General features: G+C 41.0%; 1 protein-coding gene across 1 annotated transcript in view; it reads right to left on the bottom strand.

Moving 5' to 3' along the window:
* The window catches only part of LOC119467521 (ATP synthase F(0) complex subunit C1, mitochondrial-like), a 3,547-nt gene extending 1,410 nt beyond the window's left edge, over positions 1–2,137 (bottom strand). Inside the window, exon 1 of the mRNA XM_037729370.1 lies at positions 1,976–2,137. Coding sequence (XP_037585298.1) covers positions 1,976–2,137 — 162 coding nt within the window. The remainder of the gene's footprint in view (positions 1–1,975) is intronic.
* Positions 2,138–15,405: the final 13,268 nt, after the last annotated feature.

Genomic DNA, 15,405 nt, shown 5'->3' with positions numbered 1-15,405 from the left:
TCCTGAGTAGCTGGGATTACAGGCACGCATCACCATGCCCAGCTAATTTTTTGTATTTTTAGTAGAGACGGGGTTTCACCATGTTGACCAGGATGGTCTCGATCTCTTGACCTCGTAATCCACCCGCCTCGGCCTCCCACAGTGCTGGCATTACAGGCTTGAGCCACCGTGCCTGGCAGAAAAATATATTTTTTTCAATTGGCCTGATGTGGTTGTGTCTGTAGTCCTAGCTACTCGGGAGGCCGAGGCAGGAGGGTCACTTGAGTTCAGAAGTTCAAGGCTACAGTGAGCCATGATTGCACCACTGCACTCCAGCGTGGGTGACAGAGTGAGACTCTGTCTTTAAGGAAGAAAGAGTGAGACTCTGTCTTTAAGGGAAGGGGGGAGGAAAGTAGTAACAAATGTACCCACAAATATGCAAATCTAAATAAATACATAGGCACAGTACATAATAGATAGAGCTTATTCTCTTGAATGCCCAAACTTGCCGCCTCTGTTTTGGTTCTCAGCAAAGGGGAGAGTGCGAGAAAGAGGAAGGTGAAGCCTACAGAGGGTCACCCTGTGGATCCCTCTTCCTGCACCCTGATCTTTCCAGCCGGTGCGTGGCTCCTTGTCCTCACCTTTCTTCATGTCCTCCTCGAAAAGAAGTCACTTGTGATCACTCACGTCATCAGAGGACGTTTTCACACGCAATCAAGAGTTGCACAAGTAACATCGGGTTTTTACTGGAACATATTTTTTAAAATCTAAATGATTCTCTTTTTTTCTTAACACCTTTGGTGTTGGGTTTATTGTTTGTTGGTTTTGCTTTCTGAAATTACAGAAAAAAATATTTCCCTGACCTTACGCTCAGGCGGAGTCAAACAAACTACCTTGAAAACATTTAGGGAAGTTAATTACAGAAAAAAACTATTTTTTCTTTCACTGTTATGCAGCTCTGGGTGTAAAACTAGACCATAGAGAAACAGCCTGCTTTACACCAAGGCATGGAACTGTAGTGGGAGGAAGAGAAGGCAGGGAAGTGGGATGGATGGAGAAGCCGATGCCCTGAGACACCCTCTACCCTGCAGGCTGCTCCTCCTGGACACTTTCCTTAAGACATCACTCCATTTCCACACCAGCTCTTCCACCCTAAACCCAGAACCTGATTTCACGGGTCATGGCCCCGGAGTGAGCCCTTCTGACCCTCCCCACTTCCCCATCTGTCCGACTATCCTCTTAATAACCTTTTCATTGAACTACAGGGGGCTTCAGCCCATAGTAAAATGAAATTACAGGTAATAAACCTTGATCTCTCTTGAATATAATTCATTGCAAACACTTGTGCCCTCAATCATTAGTGCCCAAATAGTGTAATTTTAAAAATCCTCTCATTGTTACCCTTTTAATTATTACTCCCAGGAGAGGGAAAAAAAAAAAATCAGCCACAACGCAGCCACCTCTCACCTTGTCTCTTTATTTTTCCTTTTGTTCAACAAGAATCTTGTGGCCTTTATCTCACGTTATCCCATTCTGCATGCTCACTGCGAGGTGGCATTCCTGGCTGTATGTGACACAATGTGTCGTTGTCCAAGGGCTACCTACATCAGCCTACTCTGGGGAAGAAAGAGCTTTTACCACACACAAAAAATAAATCTGTTCAGATTACCCACTTTAATCACTTGGTTAAGTATAGTGCAATGAGCAACAATACATTTTTTTATTCTCACTAGGGACAGAACGATGTTTAATTAGGCATCTAAAAGTGACTGTTAACTTATACAGGCCTCACCACAAATGGTTTTTCAACCAGCTCAGTGATCTGAAACACCGATTAGTTTCAATTCACACTTATTATCTGTCCCGCATTAAACCATTTAGTTCAGAATCTAAGTTCCTTTCTATTCAAGGGTGTTGATGTTTTAGTTTGGGTAGGAGGAACATTTTTTTTTTTTTTGCCCTTCTAAAAAGGCATTTTGCATACATCTTCCCATACCTCTTCCCATACATCTTCTTTTTTAATTAAACAAGCATGCAGAGCTTCTTTTCCTGAAAATGCTTTGTCGATACTGTTGTTCCTAAGTCCGATCTGTCCCGTCAGGGGCTTCGTGGAGGGCTCTGGTGATTTCTTTTTCAATGCTGCTGGTCCTGTGAGCATTTGCAGCTGCGCCTGTCAAAACCTGGCTCCAATGCTGCCACCTTGATCTCTGGGTAAAGGCTTGGACTCTGGGTATCTTTCTCTCAAATGGAGTCACAGCTCTGCAGTTAGACCTCCCGCAAGGGCTCATGGTCTCCATAGTGGTTTGTTTTTTTTTTTTTCCCTTAAAGTCTAGCTGTAGGACACCAAAGAGTACACAGAAAGAGCATACAAGGACTATTGGTCAAGGTACTGCAGAGAAACAGAATCCATAGGCGAGAGAGAAAGAGAGAGAGAGACTTCAGGGAATTGGCTCACATGGTTGTACAAGTAACAAGTCCAAAATCTGCAGGCTGGAAATTCAGGGAAGAGTTAAAATGTTGCAACCCTGAGTCCAAATTTTGCAGGGAAGCAAGCTGGAAACTCAGGCAGGGCTTCTATGTTGAAGACTTGAAGATGATTTTTTTCTTTTTCAAGAAATCTTAGTCTTTTCTCTTAAATCCATTGACTAATTGGATGAGGCCTATTCAAATCACACAGGGTCATCTGCTTTAAGTCTACTGATTTAAATCTTAATCACATCTAAAACATATATCCACAGCAATGTCGGGATTTATATTTGACTGAACAAAACTGGGCTTTATGGCCTAGCCAAGTTGACACGTACAACTACCCATTGTAGGTGGAGGACGTAGTCTGGAATTTAAACAGCAGCTCTGCCACACACCTCCTCCAATAGCTTCCTTGGCCTCGGTCTCCTTATCTGTAACATGGTTCCCCAAATTGAATAAATGAGAAGAAATATGCCTTTGGGGTATTCCAGGGTTGAGGAGCATTTGGTTAATAAAGTTGGATTTCCTCTTACTGACACGTCACCAATAAAGTACAAAAAAGATAGAAGCCATTCTTTGAGCCAATCACATGTAAATTCAGGTAAGTTTCCAATCAGCCATATTTTGTTGTACTCAAACAAATCCTATCTGGCAATAGGGTTCAGGTAAATTCCTGTCGATTTGGGGAAAGCTTTGGTCTTGATAGTCAATTTCGGAATGACATGGTAAATTCATTAAGTTAGACCATTCAAAGTCAAGCAAGATTATGTTGAACTAGAAAGCTAGTTTATTAATGTACAATGAAAGTATGGCTCTATGGTGCAGAGAAAACTGTAGCAGAAGTTATGTTCCCTACGTGTGCAATGCGGAATCAGTCACTTGCCCTCTCTTGACCTCAATTTCCTTTCCAGAAGATAGGAAATTTGGGTATAATGACTTTAATGTATCTTCCAATTTCAAATGGGAATCTATTAGGAGTCATGTTTTCTTCCTGAATCGTTTATATTCGTTAAGAAGTATTCAATATTGGTTAAGTCAAATGTTTTAAGCTTTTAAGCCTATTAAGGCATAAAGGTAATCTGAAACTTCAAGACTACAAAATTCTATTTTACTGGGCTCTAGGTCACATAGCACGATAACTATCTATGTTAGCTACTGCAATGAAATCAGTCAAAAGTTGTATTTTTATATCATCCGTTCAAACTTTTTACTCTCAAAAGATCTTATGACTCAATCTACCTTCAGCCAATTTTGTATCAACTATTCTTCTTTGACAGTGTCTAAGATGATATTTTATTAGGCTGTTCTTTCTACCGTTTAATACTCCTCTGTGGAACACACTACTCTGTAGGATTAATGGTCCATGTTATTACAGCTTTTTCATCAGTTTACATCCCTCTGACTATTTTTTACTGCTTGGTCTTTGCTTCCAAACTATAAGTTTCATTAGAGGATAACAGTTAAAATGGTACTATTTTTAGAAAAAAAATTCAATAGTGACACATACCTTATTAAATGAACAACAAATATTTGTTAAGTGGATAAATAAGGAAATTAATAAAAATGCATGACGCAACCCTCCAAGAACTTCAAAGTGCCTTGTATAGGATGTTATACACATGAGGTATATTTTAAAAATAGATTTAAAAGATTAGAGAAAATAAATGCAAGAAAAGACAGAACAAAAATATATCCAAATATGGTTGACTACTCAGCCAGATACTCAGCCTTACTTCCACATTTCTCTCACCCTATCCAATGTTCAGTCAACCAATAACTGCTTAACTATCTACTGTATGTCTGGCAATCTGTTGGCCCTGAAAATAGGGCAATGAGCAGAACTGGAAGGATCCCCACTTCATGGAATTTATACCTTCCATCTCTCTTCTCAAAACCATACAATAGGGGCAGAAGATACAGATGATACCCTTATTAAAAGCCAAAAAATTCAGGAAGTTGGTCGTCGTCATTGCTGTTATTGTTTAAGTAGTGTTGTTTCTTTGGTATTCAATAAACTGCACAATGTACACTTCAGTTACTAGGCCGCCATGTTTGCCTTTGAAATAAAGAGCCTAAACCACATAGACCCTGACTGCTTCACCCAGGTGAGAGACACTTGGGCACCCATCAACTGATGCACAGCCAACCCTGACTGACAGTATGAGAGAGTCTTTCCAGGTGTCACTGTTAGCAATGACCTCACAGGACTCACCTTGGGCCTATGAATGACTCACAGGACAGGTGTACTTCTTGGCAGTCTCTGTGTCAGCTGTGGATCAACCTGTCTTCCGGGGCAGCTTCGTGCTGTCCTCCAATTTTGTAGCCTTGTGGGGTAAGACATTGGATCCATTGGATGCAGCGTGTAGTCAATCACTCACAAAGCCATTCACTTGATATTGATTTTCTACCCCCTTTTCACTGTCATGTATAATACGTTGGTACCAAAAACCATGTTAAGAACAAAATAACTGATTCAAAGCATTCATAAATACAGTGTCAAAAAGAGATGAAATTCAAACTATTCAATTGAAACAGGGGTTGAGTGCATGAATAAAAGATTTAGTAGGAAATGCTATTGACATTATTGGCTAGAACCAGGCTTGGGAGTTTCCTGTAATTTAAAATTATGTATGCTGCCTAGCAATCATTGATGGAACCTCTACTATTAGCGCCTTGTGCTAGATCCTTGGAACACAAAGATGGATAGAGAGTCAGCCCCTATTCACTCTGGTCCTCAAACACCAGTCTGATTTGAGATTAACACGTAAACCTTTGACTCTTTGGTATGCTAGAAAAATGTGGGCTTTGTGATTATGACTATGTCACCCTTCCACACTTTACCTTTCAAAAGTATAACTGTGTTTATATTGAACACCTATTGAAATGTTTAGTTCATAGTCTTCATTCTCTTTTACTAATATTCTTGTTGTTTTCTAGTTGAAGTTGGTAACAAATGATGAGTGTTCCTCACAACGCTAAACTAACTATATCTTTCCAAGCAGTTTAATAACAAAAGAAGACTAAACTTGGAGAAGAGGCTTATCACCAAAGTTTTATTGCTGGAATATTTTTGGCCAAGAGAATTTCCAAGCCCATAGTTTGCAGGACTAGACTTTACCCACCTCAGTCCTGAACGAGAATAGTGGTTCAGTTATTTCTGTCTGCACAAGAATCCTGCCCAACCCCTAGCCCAGCATAGAAATGCAGATCATTACTCATTAGGCCTGCAGCTGCTCCTGATTTCATCAGTCAGACGACACGCCTGCTGATCCTCATCTCAGAAATGGTTCTAGAAAAATGATTCTGAAGACTCTTGATAAGCCTCCCCAAAACTGTACTTATAACTCTAAATATTACATATTTCACTTTTGCAGAAAAAGGAAAAGTATGAAAATTCATTAATGTGCTCCACCCTACCCCAAGTTCAACCTCTTTCCCATGTTGATTCATAATCGGACTATAAATAAGGTCCAAAAAACTACAGCCTTCATCTACCAGAGGGAAACATCCTGTGTTAAGCCTAAATTAAATTGTGTTTGCTGTAATTCAATTATATTTCTCTCAGTCCATTATAATATTCTATTTTTCTGTCATCTATTATCTCCACCAATAGCCATGGAAATAGCTTTACTGATACTAAAATGAGCACCCCAACTTCTAGAGAGATTAATACTAATTTATTTGCATAATTAATTCAAATGTTCTGAGCTCCTTCCCTGTCATTAGCAAAATAGAATAGAACAAGTGAAAAAAAAACTGATAAGCTTTGAAATGATAATAATTCAATAGGTAGCAAATTATGTCAGCAGACTGTGCCATTTATCTATTTATGCAGTGGGACAATTATTTACTCTGCTTTGTTTCAAAAAGGATTTCAGCTGGCTTCAGGAATTTCTGCAGTGTAATTCGTTTGTTGAAAGGAAACTTCTAACTGATAACTTATGGAAGAATTGGGAAGAAATTTGGACTAATTATACCCAAGACATTTAGAGCAAATTGCATAATATTTCACACAGTTGAAAAAAAAAAAAGAGGATACCCTGGTTGGACGAGAACCAATGGATTATGAAAATGGTTTGGATTCCTTCACACTTTCATAATTACTTTCAATTGTGCAGCTTTTCTGACTGTTAAGATTTCTTAGTCAGGCTTCAAAACCATTAGCATTACATAATGCTGAGCCAATGAATGCAGCTAGCCAGTGATTCTCATTCCCCTCTAAAACCTTAGAATCACAAGGAAATAGTTCTTTCCCACTTAGTACTTACTTGGAGACAAGCATTTAGTGACCCCAAAACCCAGTGCCCTGTTTACCATGCCCTTCGGGACAATTTTGATAGCCAATGCTACTACCATTTAGAGACAGCCAATTACTATGTCTCTCATTTTATTCATCAAAACTAAAAGAAAGAGAAGTGAGATGTCTCATGCATGCCAAATCATACACTTTATCAGAGACTGAATAAGAAAAATATAGTAAGCCCTTACGTTCTGACTTTCATTCTCTTCATGAATTAATTCATTTATTCCTCTAACAAATATACTAATGAAGAATAAACACTGTGACATAAATCTTTTAAATCTTTTGAAAATTCAAAGCTCTCTTTCCCATGACAGTTTCATATTTATCATACATTTTACATTATCCATGGGTAAATAGCACAAATAATTTTTTGAGCTGTATTTTCTCACCATTCCCAGACCTATGCCTTAAAATGATAAAGAAACAAATTTTACCATAGAAGCCCAAGACTCATCTTTTGACACCTGCTTTTCCTCTTCCATGTTGCACCTGCCCCTCTCCGAGTTCTGAAAACTACCCCGGTTGAACCTAGTGTTGGGATTGGATATGTCCATTTCACCATAATATAGATTTATGTAATAGAACATGGATTCATATCCTTGTTCTATGTCTCCTAGGCATGCGTATTTGAGGAATAAAAGCCGTTGTCTGCAGTTAAAGCAAACTGTGTTCCTAAGAGCACGACAAAGTGCTTGTGCTAGTCAGCCTCACTGCTTCGTAGAGCAGCACATGCTGAGAGGTCCTTCCATGATGGATGAGAACTGAGGTCACCGTTTACTTTGTTTGTTGCTGTTGTTTGGCTTGTTTGTTTTGAGATGGAGTCTCACTCTGTCACCCAGGCTGGAGTGCGGTGGTGCAATCTCGACTCACTGCAACCTCTCCCTCCCAGGTTCAAGTGATTCTCCTGCCTCAGCCTCCCAAGTAGCTGGGATTACAGGTACTCACCACCATGCCTGGATATTTTTTCTATCTGCAATAGAGATAGCGTTCCACCACATTGGCCACGCTGGTCTCGAACTCCTGAGCTCGAGTGATGTGCCCACCTCAACCTCTCAAAGTGCTGGGATTACCGGCATCAACCACAGCGCCTAGCCCACTCTTTCATTTTGGAAGTGATGGTGAGCAGCAAATAACCAAGACAAAGATGTAAAAGAGAAAAGTGTAAAATATCATCTCTCAAGTTTATGGTCTAGTGGGAGTAAATAAAACAAGTAGTTATAGTATGAAGCATAATAATACGGGGTCAGTAGAGATCCAAAGTCATTTAAGAGAAATTCATATTTATTGTGTGGCATCTAAATACTGAGCACTGTACATGTATTTTCAAGAATAATCTTATAATACCGTCTCAAAGAGAAATTATCCTTGCTGGAAAAATGGGAAAACTAAAGCTAATCAAGCTCATTTCCCCAAGACTATGTAACAAACAAATAGCAAAGTCAGAAACAGAGTCATGATTTCCTGGTATACTCTTTCCCCCGTACAACATGCTGGAAATGCAGAAAGGGCCACATCTGACAGAAAGAAGCAGCTTTGCAAAGTAACTGGCATTTAGATGGGCCTTGGCAGACAGGATTTCAACAAGCAGAGTTGAGAATCAAGAGGGAATTGCAGGCAAAGAGCTAGGCTTGAACAAACAGTGTTGAGATGGAGAACGTAAGACGTGTTCAGAAGACAACCATTTTGTCTGAATTTTAGAAAATACAGGGTAGTGTAGATGCATTTGGACCTGGACCCAAAGTGCCTGGGTCCTAATCACCACTTGGTCACTGAGGTATAAGCCCTGAAATTGAGGTTCAATATTAAATGCTGCTTTGACCTCTGATACAATCAGGCTTCAAATGACCACAAGTTCCGCCCTCCTCCCCCCCACCCACCTGCTCCTACAGGTAAGGTCCCCTAACCAAAAAACACTCATTAACCAGAGGACCAGGCACAGTTCCTGCTTATCTTTGGGTCGCAGGTTTTGGTTCCCTGCCAGCCTGCAGAATTATTCAAGCACACAAGTCACCCCCTACAACCCCACAGCAAGAACCAGAGGCCACCTACTGTCTTGTTACTACAAACCTACCTCCCACAGGCCCTGGCTGTTCATTGTGTTCTTCAACCATCGGCGGCCCTGCAGGGGGTCCAGTGGCCTCTTCCCTAGGCTGTGAGCATATGTGACAACTAAACTGCTTTCTGCCTCATTTGTCTGGGTCCAGCGTCATGGGTTTGACCATTTTCATAACCCCTAGTATGGGAATCCCTCCCTCAAAACAGAGTCGAGACAACCACCTTTAGCCATGTGCCTTTGGGGAAGCTGCTTCATGTGTGCTTCTGTTTCCTCACCTGCAGAAACACGTGACCACAGTGCCTATTTCATCAGGCTTCTGTAAATGCCATTGACGTTTGGTAGCTATTAATCAAAGGTGGCTCATATGTCAGTCACTCCCCTGATATGCTACATGTTGTAACATATTTAATCCTTACCACAAACCTATAATGTAGATATGGTTTATATCATCATTATTATTTTTTACTACCAATGAGAAATTTGAAGCAGAGAGCAGGGACATAGCTTGCTGCAGATCCCACAGCTAATTAGGTGGCTGAGCTATAAATGAGATTCAGGCAGTCTGGTTGCAAGGCCTTTATTAGTAGGGAGAGGACTGAGAGGTCCCCAAATCCACCCACTTGACATTGGAGGGAAGGACACCCTGCTTTCTCTTTGCTATTGCACTTACCAAGTTGAATTGTAATTCCTTGTTAGTTTTCTGCCAGCATCATTAGAATGTGCGTTCCTTAAAGGCAGTGACAGAATTTGCTGTTGATTTGATGGAATGTCTAGTCCATTATCTAAAGCAGTGCTCAGCCTACTGTGCAGGCCTGGCCACCTCTTCCTGAACAACAGAATGAGTGACATCTCCGTGGCCAGATTCCCAGGGCTCCTCACATTTCTACTGCTGCTGAATCTCTCTGCATGGTTTGACTCTGCTGACTGCGCTTCCTCTTTGAAAAAATAGTCCTAGTTTACAGGATCCTGAATTACTCCCTTGAATTCTCCTTTGAGGCCTTTTCTACCTGTCTCTGGTAGAATGTCTCTAAAGTTCTGTCCTAAGCCATCTTCTGTCCATTTACATCTTTTCTCAGGAAACTCACAGCTACAGTGGAAAGGCTCCCTTTTATGCAGTTGACTTGGAAGTCTGTGTCTTTCACCCTCGTTTCTTTCTCCAGCCCTAAATCCAAAGTTCCAACATTTGTCTCTCATCATCCAACCATCCCCAGCAATTCAACATGCCTCATTATCCCCACCCACTTGCGCTCAGATTCTCCTCCTTTGGCCTCTATTTTTGTAAATAATGCCAACATTTCCTTCAACATTCAATTCAAAACATAGCATACCCCATTAGTAGCAAAGCACCTGAAGATTTGATGGGCACAGCATGCCCTACCCTGAAACCCTTAACACACAGCTTCATTGTCTCTTGCTTCCTTAGAGTTATATTTGCCATTAACAGGTTTTCCCACCTCCAGTTTTTCTCTGTCTTTTTCCACCTCCACATTACTGCCTGCTTCATCATGAGCCTGAACCTCAGTTCTGAACATTAACGGAGGAGTTCCAGGATCAAATTAGATTTACAGTATATTTGAAAATGGACAAGGAGATAAGAAAATTAAGGCAGAATGCATAGGTGACCTCTCCAAAAAGGAAAATGTTGATAGGGCAAAGAGCATGAGAAATTAAGGGTATAAAGAAGGGATGGTAAGGTTGGGCATGGTGGCTCATGCCACTAATCCCAGTAGTTTGGGAAGCCGAGGTTGGCAGATTACCTGAGGTCAGGAGTTCAAGACCAGCCTGGCCAACATGGTGAAACCTCATCTCTACTAAAGATACAAAAATAAGCCAGGCATGGTGGTAGTCCCAGCTACTCAGGAGGCTGAGGCACGAGAATCACTCAAACCCAGGAGGCAGAGGTTATAGTGAGCTGAGATCATGCTAAATGGCACTACATCCTGGGCAACAGAGTGAGATTCCATCTCAAAAAAAAAAAAAAAAAAAAGAAGGGGTGGTGGATTAAGCAGTGCCATCTGCACAGCAGGTGAGTGGACTTGCTTTGGCCACGAAAAGCCATGCTGGTTTTAGGTTTAGATCTGAAGCAGAGAGGACAGGAGCAATGTGGAAGAATTCTGAGATGGAGGAAAAGCAGAAAGCACATTGGTCAGATGACTTTATTTTTTACAATTAAATGAGGTTTAATTTGTCTGGTGAAATAGTGGAAGGTGTAGGTAGAATCAAGGACTTGAGAAAAAGAAAAAAAAAATCTAGTGCAGATAGTTTGAGGAACCTGCCAAGATGTGAACATGAAAATAATTCTGGTGTATGTGATCTCTTTTGCAAATTTTCAATCTTAATTTCATCGGTGGGATAAGTATGATATTCCAGGCCAGTCCTAGTTACTCTATTCAGTTCTCAAACACTCCAAGAAGGCTCTCTATGCACCAGGTTTATGCTAAGCCCTAGAATACTGAGCAAAGCTCATGCCAGAATTTTCATGGGAAAAGACTTGAAGAGAAAGGAAAACTACAGCAAGGGTTGTTCATGACACAAACAAGCAGTTTGCTGCTTCCCACATATTAGGGAAACAGTTGGATTACACATCAGGGCCTGGAGACTTTAAACAATACCACCAGGAAGTTAATGGAACTGGGACAAGGAAATTACTATGACTCTGCACTCCATAAAATAAAGAAACGAATAAAAGTGCAATTTATCACTGGAGAAACAATGGAAGCTGAGCTGATAAAATGACCAAAGAAAATATAAGAACAATGTGATCCTGCTGGAATAGAGTCGACCATTTTGTGTTGAAGATTAATACCTCTCTCTAGAACTGCATAGGCAATCTAAACGTGCTGAGAGGAAATGTCATTTTATAGCACCTTTCTGACTGTAACTCAATCACTGTGTGTGTAGGTGTTACGGTTTCTAAACCATATGAGTAAAGAGCATATGTTGTCACCTTTTAAAAGACCACTTTCTAATTTTTTCATGTACCTTTTTTGAGCCTATCTCAATGTAAGTTAAGGGAGTTAAATAACAGAGTCTGCCCAGGAATTCAGTTTTTGTTTTTGAAATTCTGTAAAACAAACTGGGTTTTTTTCTAGCAGGTAATTAACATTTCATGGAGTCTGGTTTTCTGCCTATGGGGAGCGGGCTGACTCACTGAACCACAATGGTATCATCGGTCCCCCTCCCACAGACAGAGCGGTTTTGTGAAAGGCTAACGAGGTGGCCTTTGACAAAACTGCAAACGGAGCAGTTTCTCTCTTGAGCTCTTGGTTTCCTTGTCCCCTCCTCCCCTGTTCTCTGAGGCCATTTGCATATACCAAACCATGCAGACACAGCCATCAATGACCAGGCGTGGCAATGTCTAACCCGCCAGAGCGTGGACACTCAGGTAGCTGTACCAGCCTTCCCAGAAATCATCTGAAAGGCTCTCCTTCCCCACATGCCTCCACTGCCTCGAGCCACCTTCAAGACCATGTCTTATTTTTCCAACTGTCTTTGTATATTAGCCAGGGTTCTCCAGAGGGACAGAACTATTAGGTAGGCTATATATATCCTATTATTACAGAACTGATATGTATATCCTGTTAGTTCTGTAATAAATATATATATATATATATCAGATAGATAGATAGATGATAGATAGGTAAAGGGGAGTTTATTAAGTATTAACTCACACAATCACAAGGTCCCACAATAGGCCGTCTGCAAGCTGAGGAGCAAGGAGAGCCAGTCCAAGTCCCAAAACTGAAGAACTTAGAGTTCAATGTTCAAGGGAAGAAAGCATTCAGCACAGGAGAAAGATGTAGGCTGGAAAGCTAGGTCAGTCTAGTCTTTCCATGTTTTTCTGGCTGCTTTATATCCTGGCCGTGCTGGCAGCTGATTAGATGGTGCCCACCCAGATTAAATGTGGGTCTGCCTCTCCCAGCCCACTGACTCAAATGCTAATCTCCTTTGGCAACACCCTCACAGACTTGCCCAGGACCAATAATTTGCATCCTTCAATCCAATTAACTTGACACTCAGTATTAACCATCACACTCTGTAACAGCAAAACTTCCTTCTTCAAGAGTGATTTCGATTTCTAGAAACAAGTGAAAGTCACTCTGAACCCAGCCACACTGAGTAAGTTGGATAAAGACATTTTTGTTCTAAGATGAGGTCATAAAAGTATCCTTGTGTGAAAGCACTTCAGGATCCAGCAGCCACTGACGAATACCCACAGTCTTCCTGCAATGACTATTGGCTATTCTCTGGGACACACCTGTCTCGGGGCAGTCAGAAGTCAAGTGAGAATTGCCACAGTATTAAACAGGGAGGCTGTGGCCCCCCCATCCCCAGCATTCCAAGACTCCTTGTCAATGGATAACAGGTGACATTCGGATTCAACGTGCAGCAAAGCTCCTACTGCTCGCCGCCTTCTGGTCTCACCCTCCCTGTGCTGCCTGACTCACTGCGAATCACTTTCACTACTTGGACACCAGATCATGGCCTGGGAAGCAACAACTCATGCAGACAGTCCTGCCCCACCGCAACCACTGCATTGCAACCATCTGGGCATGGGTGGGGAAAGTGCTGTGCAAATCAAAGTTAAATAAACCAGCCTTAGATCAGTGTTTTCAAACCTTAACATGCATCAAAATCACCTGGGGAGTTTGTTTAAAAACTGGATAACACCACAGATTGCCAGGCTCACTCCATGACGTCTTGGTTCACTAGCAAGGCCCCCAAACTAATCCAAGCCCTCTGATTTTACATGAATCTCTCTGTTGAAGATGTTTCCAGAGTTTTCTAGATCCTCTGGGCATAAAAGGAAATAGAATTTTTGACTTCCACAAATCTGGTGACCATCCATCCCAGTTGGAGACATGTTTTACTTTCAGCAAACTCCTGACTCAGGGTGAATTTTCTGATTTCTTTCAGCAACCCCAGAAGATGGTCCATCACTTTCAGAGTTGTCTTTCATGTCTCTTCAGTTTCGGGGACTGTACACAAACGTGGCTCTTGTTGTGCTGCCTTGACATACCAGAGCAAAGTTCAGTCCCGTGGAGATCTTCTTGCTACCCACAAAGTCTCTGTTATAGAATTTCTTTATGTGACCATTTGACCCTGAGAAAATAAATCTTCATGCCATCAGTGTTGGAAAAAAACAATCAACTTTGTCTTTCTAAGTTATAAAAATTTATAATTTTGCCCAATGCACTTTCTTTGCTTTTAATGTTATTTTTCCATTCTAGACTTTGATGTTTTCTTTGCAGGTTATATTTCCAACAACACATTTCATCACTGGCTACCATTGCCTTAAAATAACTAGCAACAATTTAAAAGCACAGGGGACAAATAGGTTTCAATTTGAATTGTTATTTGGAGATATTGGTAGCAGTACCTGGAGTCTCGTGTTAAGAACAATTTTGGGGTTAGACTCAGCATCAAAGAATGCAATAATTGATTAGCGATGTCTGTCATGGGAAGCAGAATGGGAGTGGCATGCCTGGTCTTCCAGTATACATATCAGTGCATTTTTTATAGGGATATACACCTAAAGTTAAAGGATGCTCCCACATGAAAGTAAACTGGGTCTTTTAGAAAATGTGACCATTATGGACTTCTGAAAATCTTACAAAAGACATGAGTGCCTGGAACTCTGCTCCAAATAAAAACAAGGCCTCCAGTTCCCATTCTAGAAGTCAGGACAATACCCTTTTGCACTCACAACCCACACTCCTGTGGGAACTGAAGTTACTCTTTTGTTCCTCAGTACCTTTTACACACTAGTCCTCCTTAATATTCAAGGAAGTTCACTTGGGCATTTGAGGCCACTCAAACTTGGCTGTAGTTAATCAATATCCAAATATAAAGTAAATCTGGAATAGTAGTTTTTAACTAGAAAAGACCTCTTTATCCTCCAGGGAACATGTGGCAATGTCTCGAGACATTATTTTGTCATGGCAACTGATGGAGAGGGGGTGTGAGTGGCTGCTAATGTGCATCCTACAATGCACAGGCTGCCCCCCTAACAAGAAATTATTGGACCCAGGGTGTGAGTAGTGCTGAGGAAATGTTTGTAGAGGATTGAAAGTCAGGCCTCGAAGTGCCTGATTCAACCAATATAAAGTCCTTAACTTATGACTCACTAAACAGAGAATGTGATTCTCCCAATCAAAGACAAATGAACCCAATTCTTGCTTCTGACCTAAGGAAAGTGTCATCTTTATGATGTCTTCCACAAATTAAGGGAAACTGTATTTATAAACTCCTACGACTCTTGGATTTCTGCAAAACCACACATATGACATATGATTTACACCTTTTTACAGGAGCACAACACCTGTAGCCAGAGCGAATTTGTTTCAGAGATGTGGCGTGAAGGGTAGCCTGACATTCCCCTCATCGCAAAGAAGAATCAGAATAAACAGAGCACCCCTGGTGACCCACTGCTTACTTGCAGTAAATGATAATTGTAGTTTTCTTCCAATCTTAAGATAAAAATATTTTCATGACTTCTGATTCCCACATCTTTAAAAACAATGTGCTACAGCTAATATGCTACACTCTGAAAAAAATAAACATGAAAACCCCAGTTCATTTGAGGCATCAAGAAAAA

The sequence above is a fragment of the Cebus imitator genome, unplaced genomic scaffold, assembly GCF_001604975.1.
Source record: "Cebus imitator isolate Cc_AM_T3 unplaced genomic scaffold, Cebus_imitator-1.0 Scaffold14, whole genome shotgun sequence".
Lineage (NCBI taxonomy): Eukaryota > Metazoa > Chordata > Mammalia > Primates > Cebidae > Cebus > Cebus imitator.
Note: the sequence above shows the minus strand (reverse complement) of the source record. Positions and strands in the feature narration are given on the sequence as shown.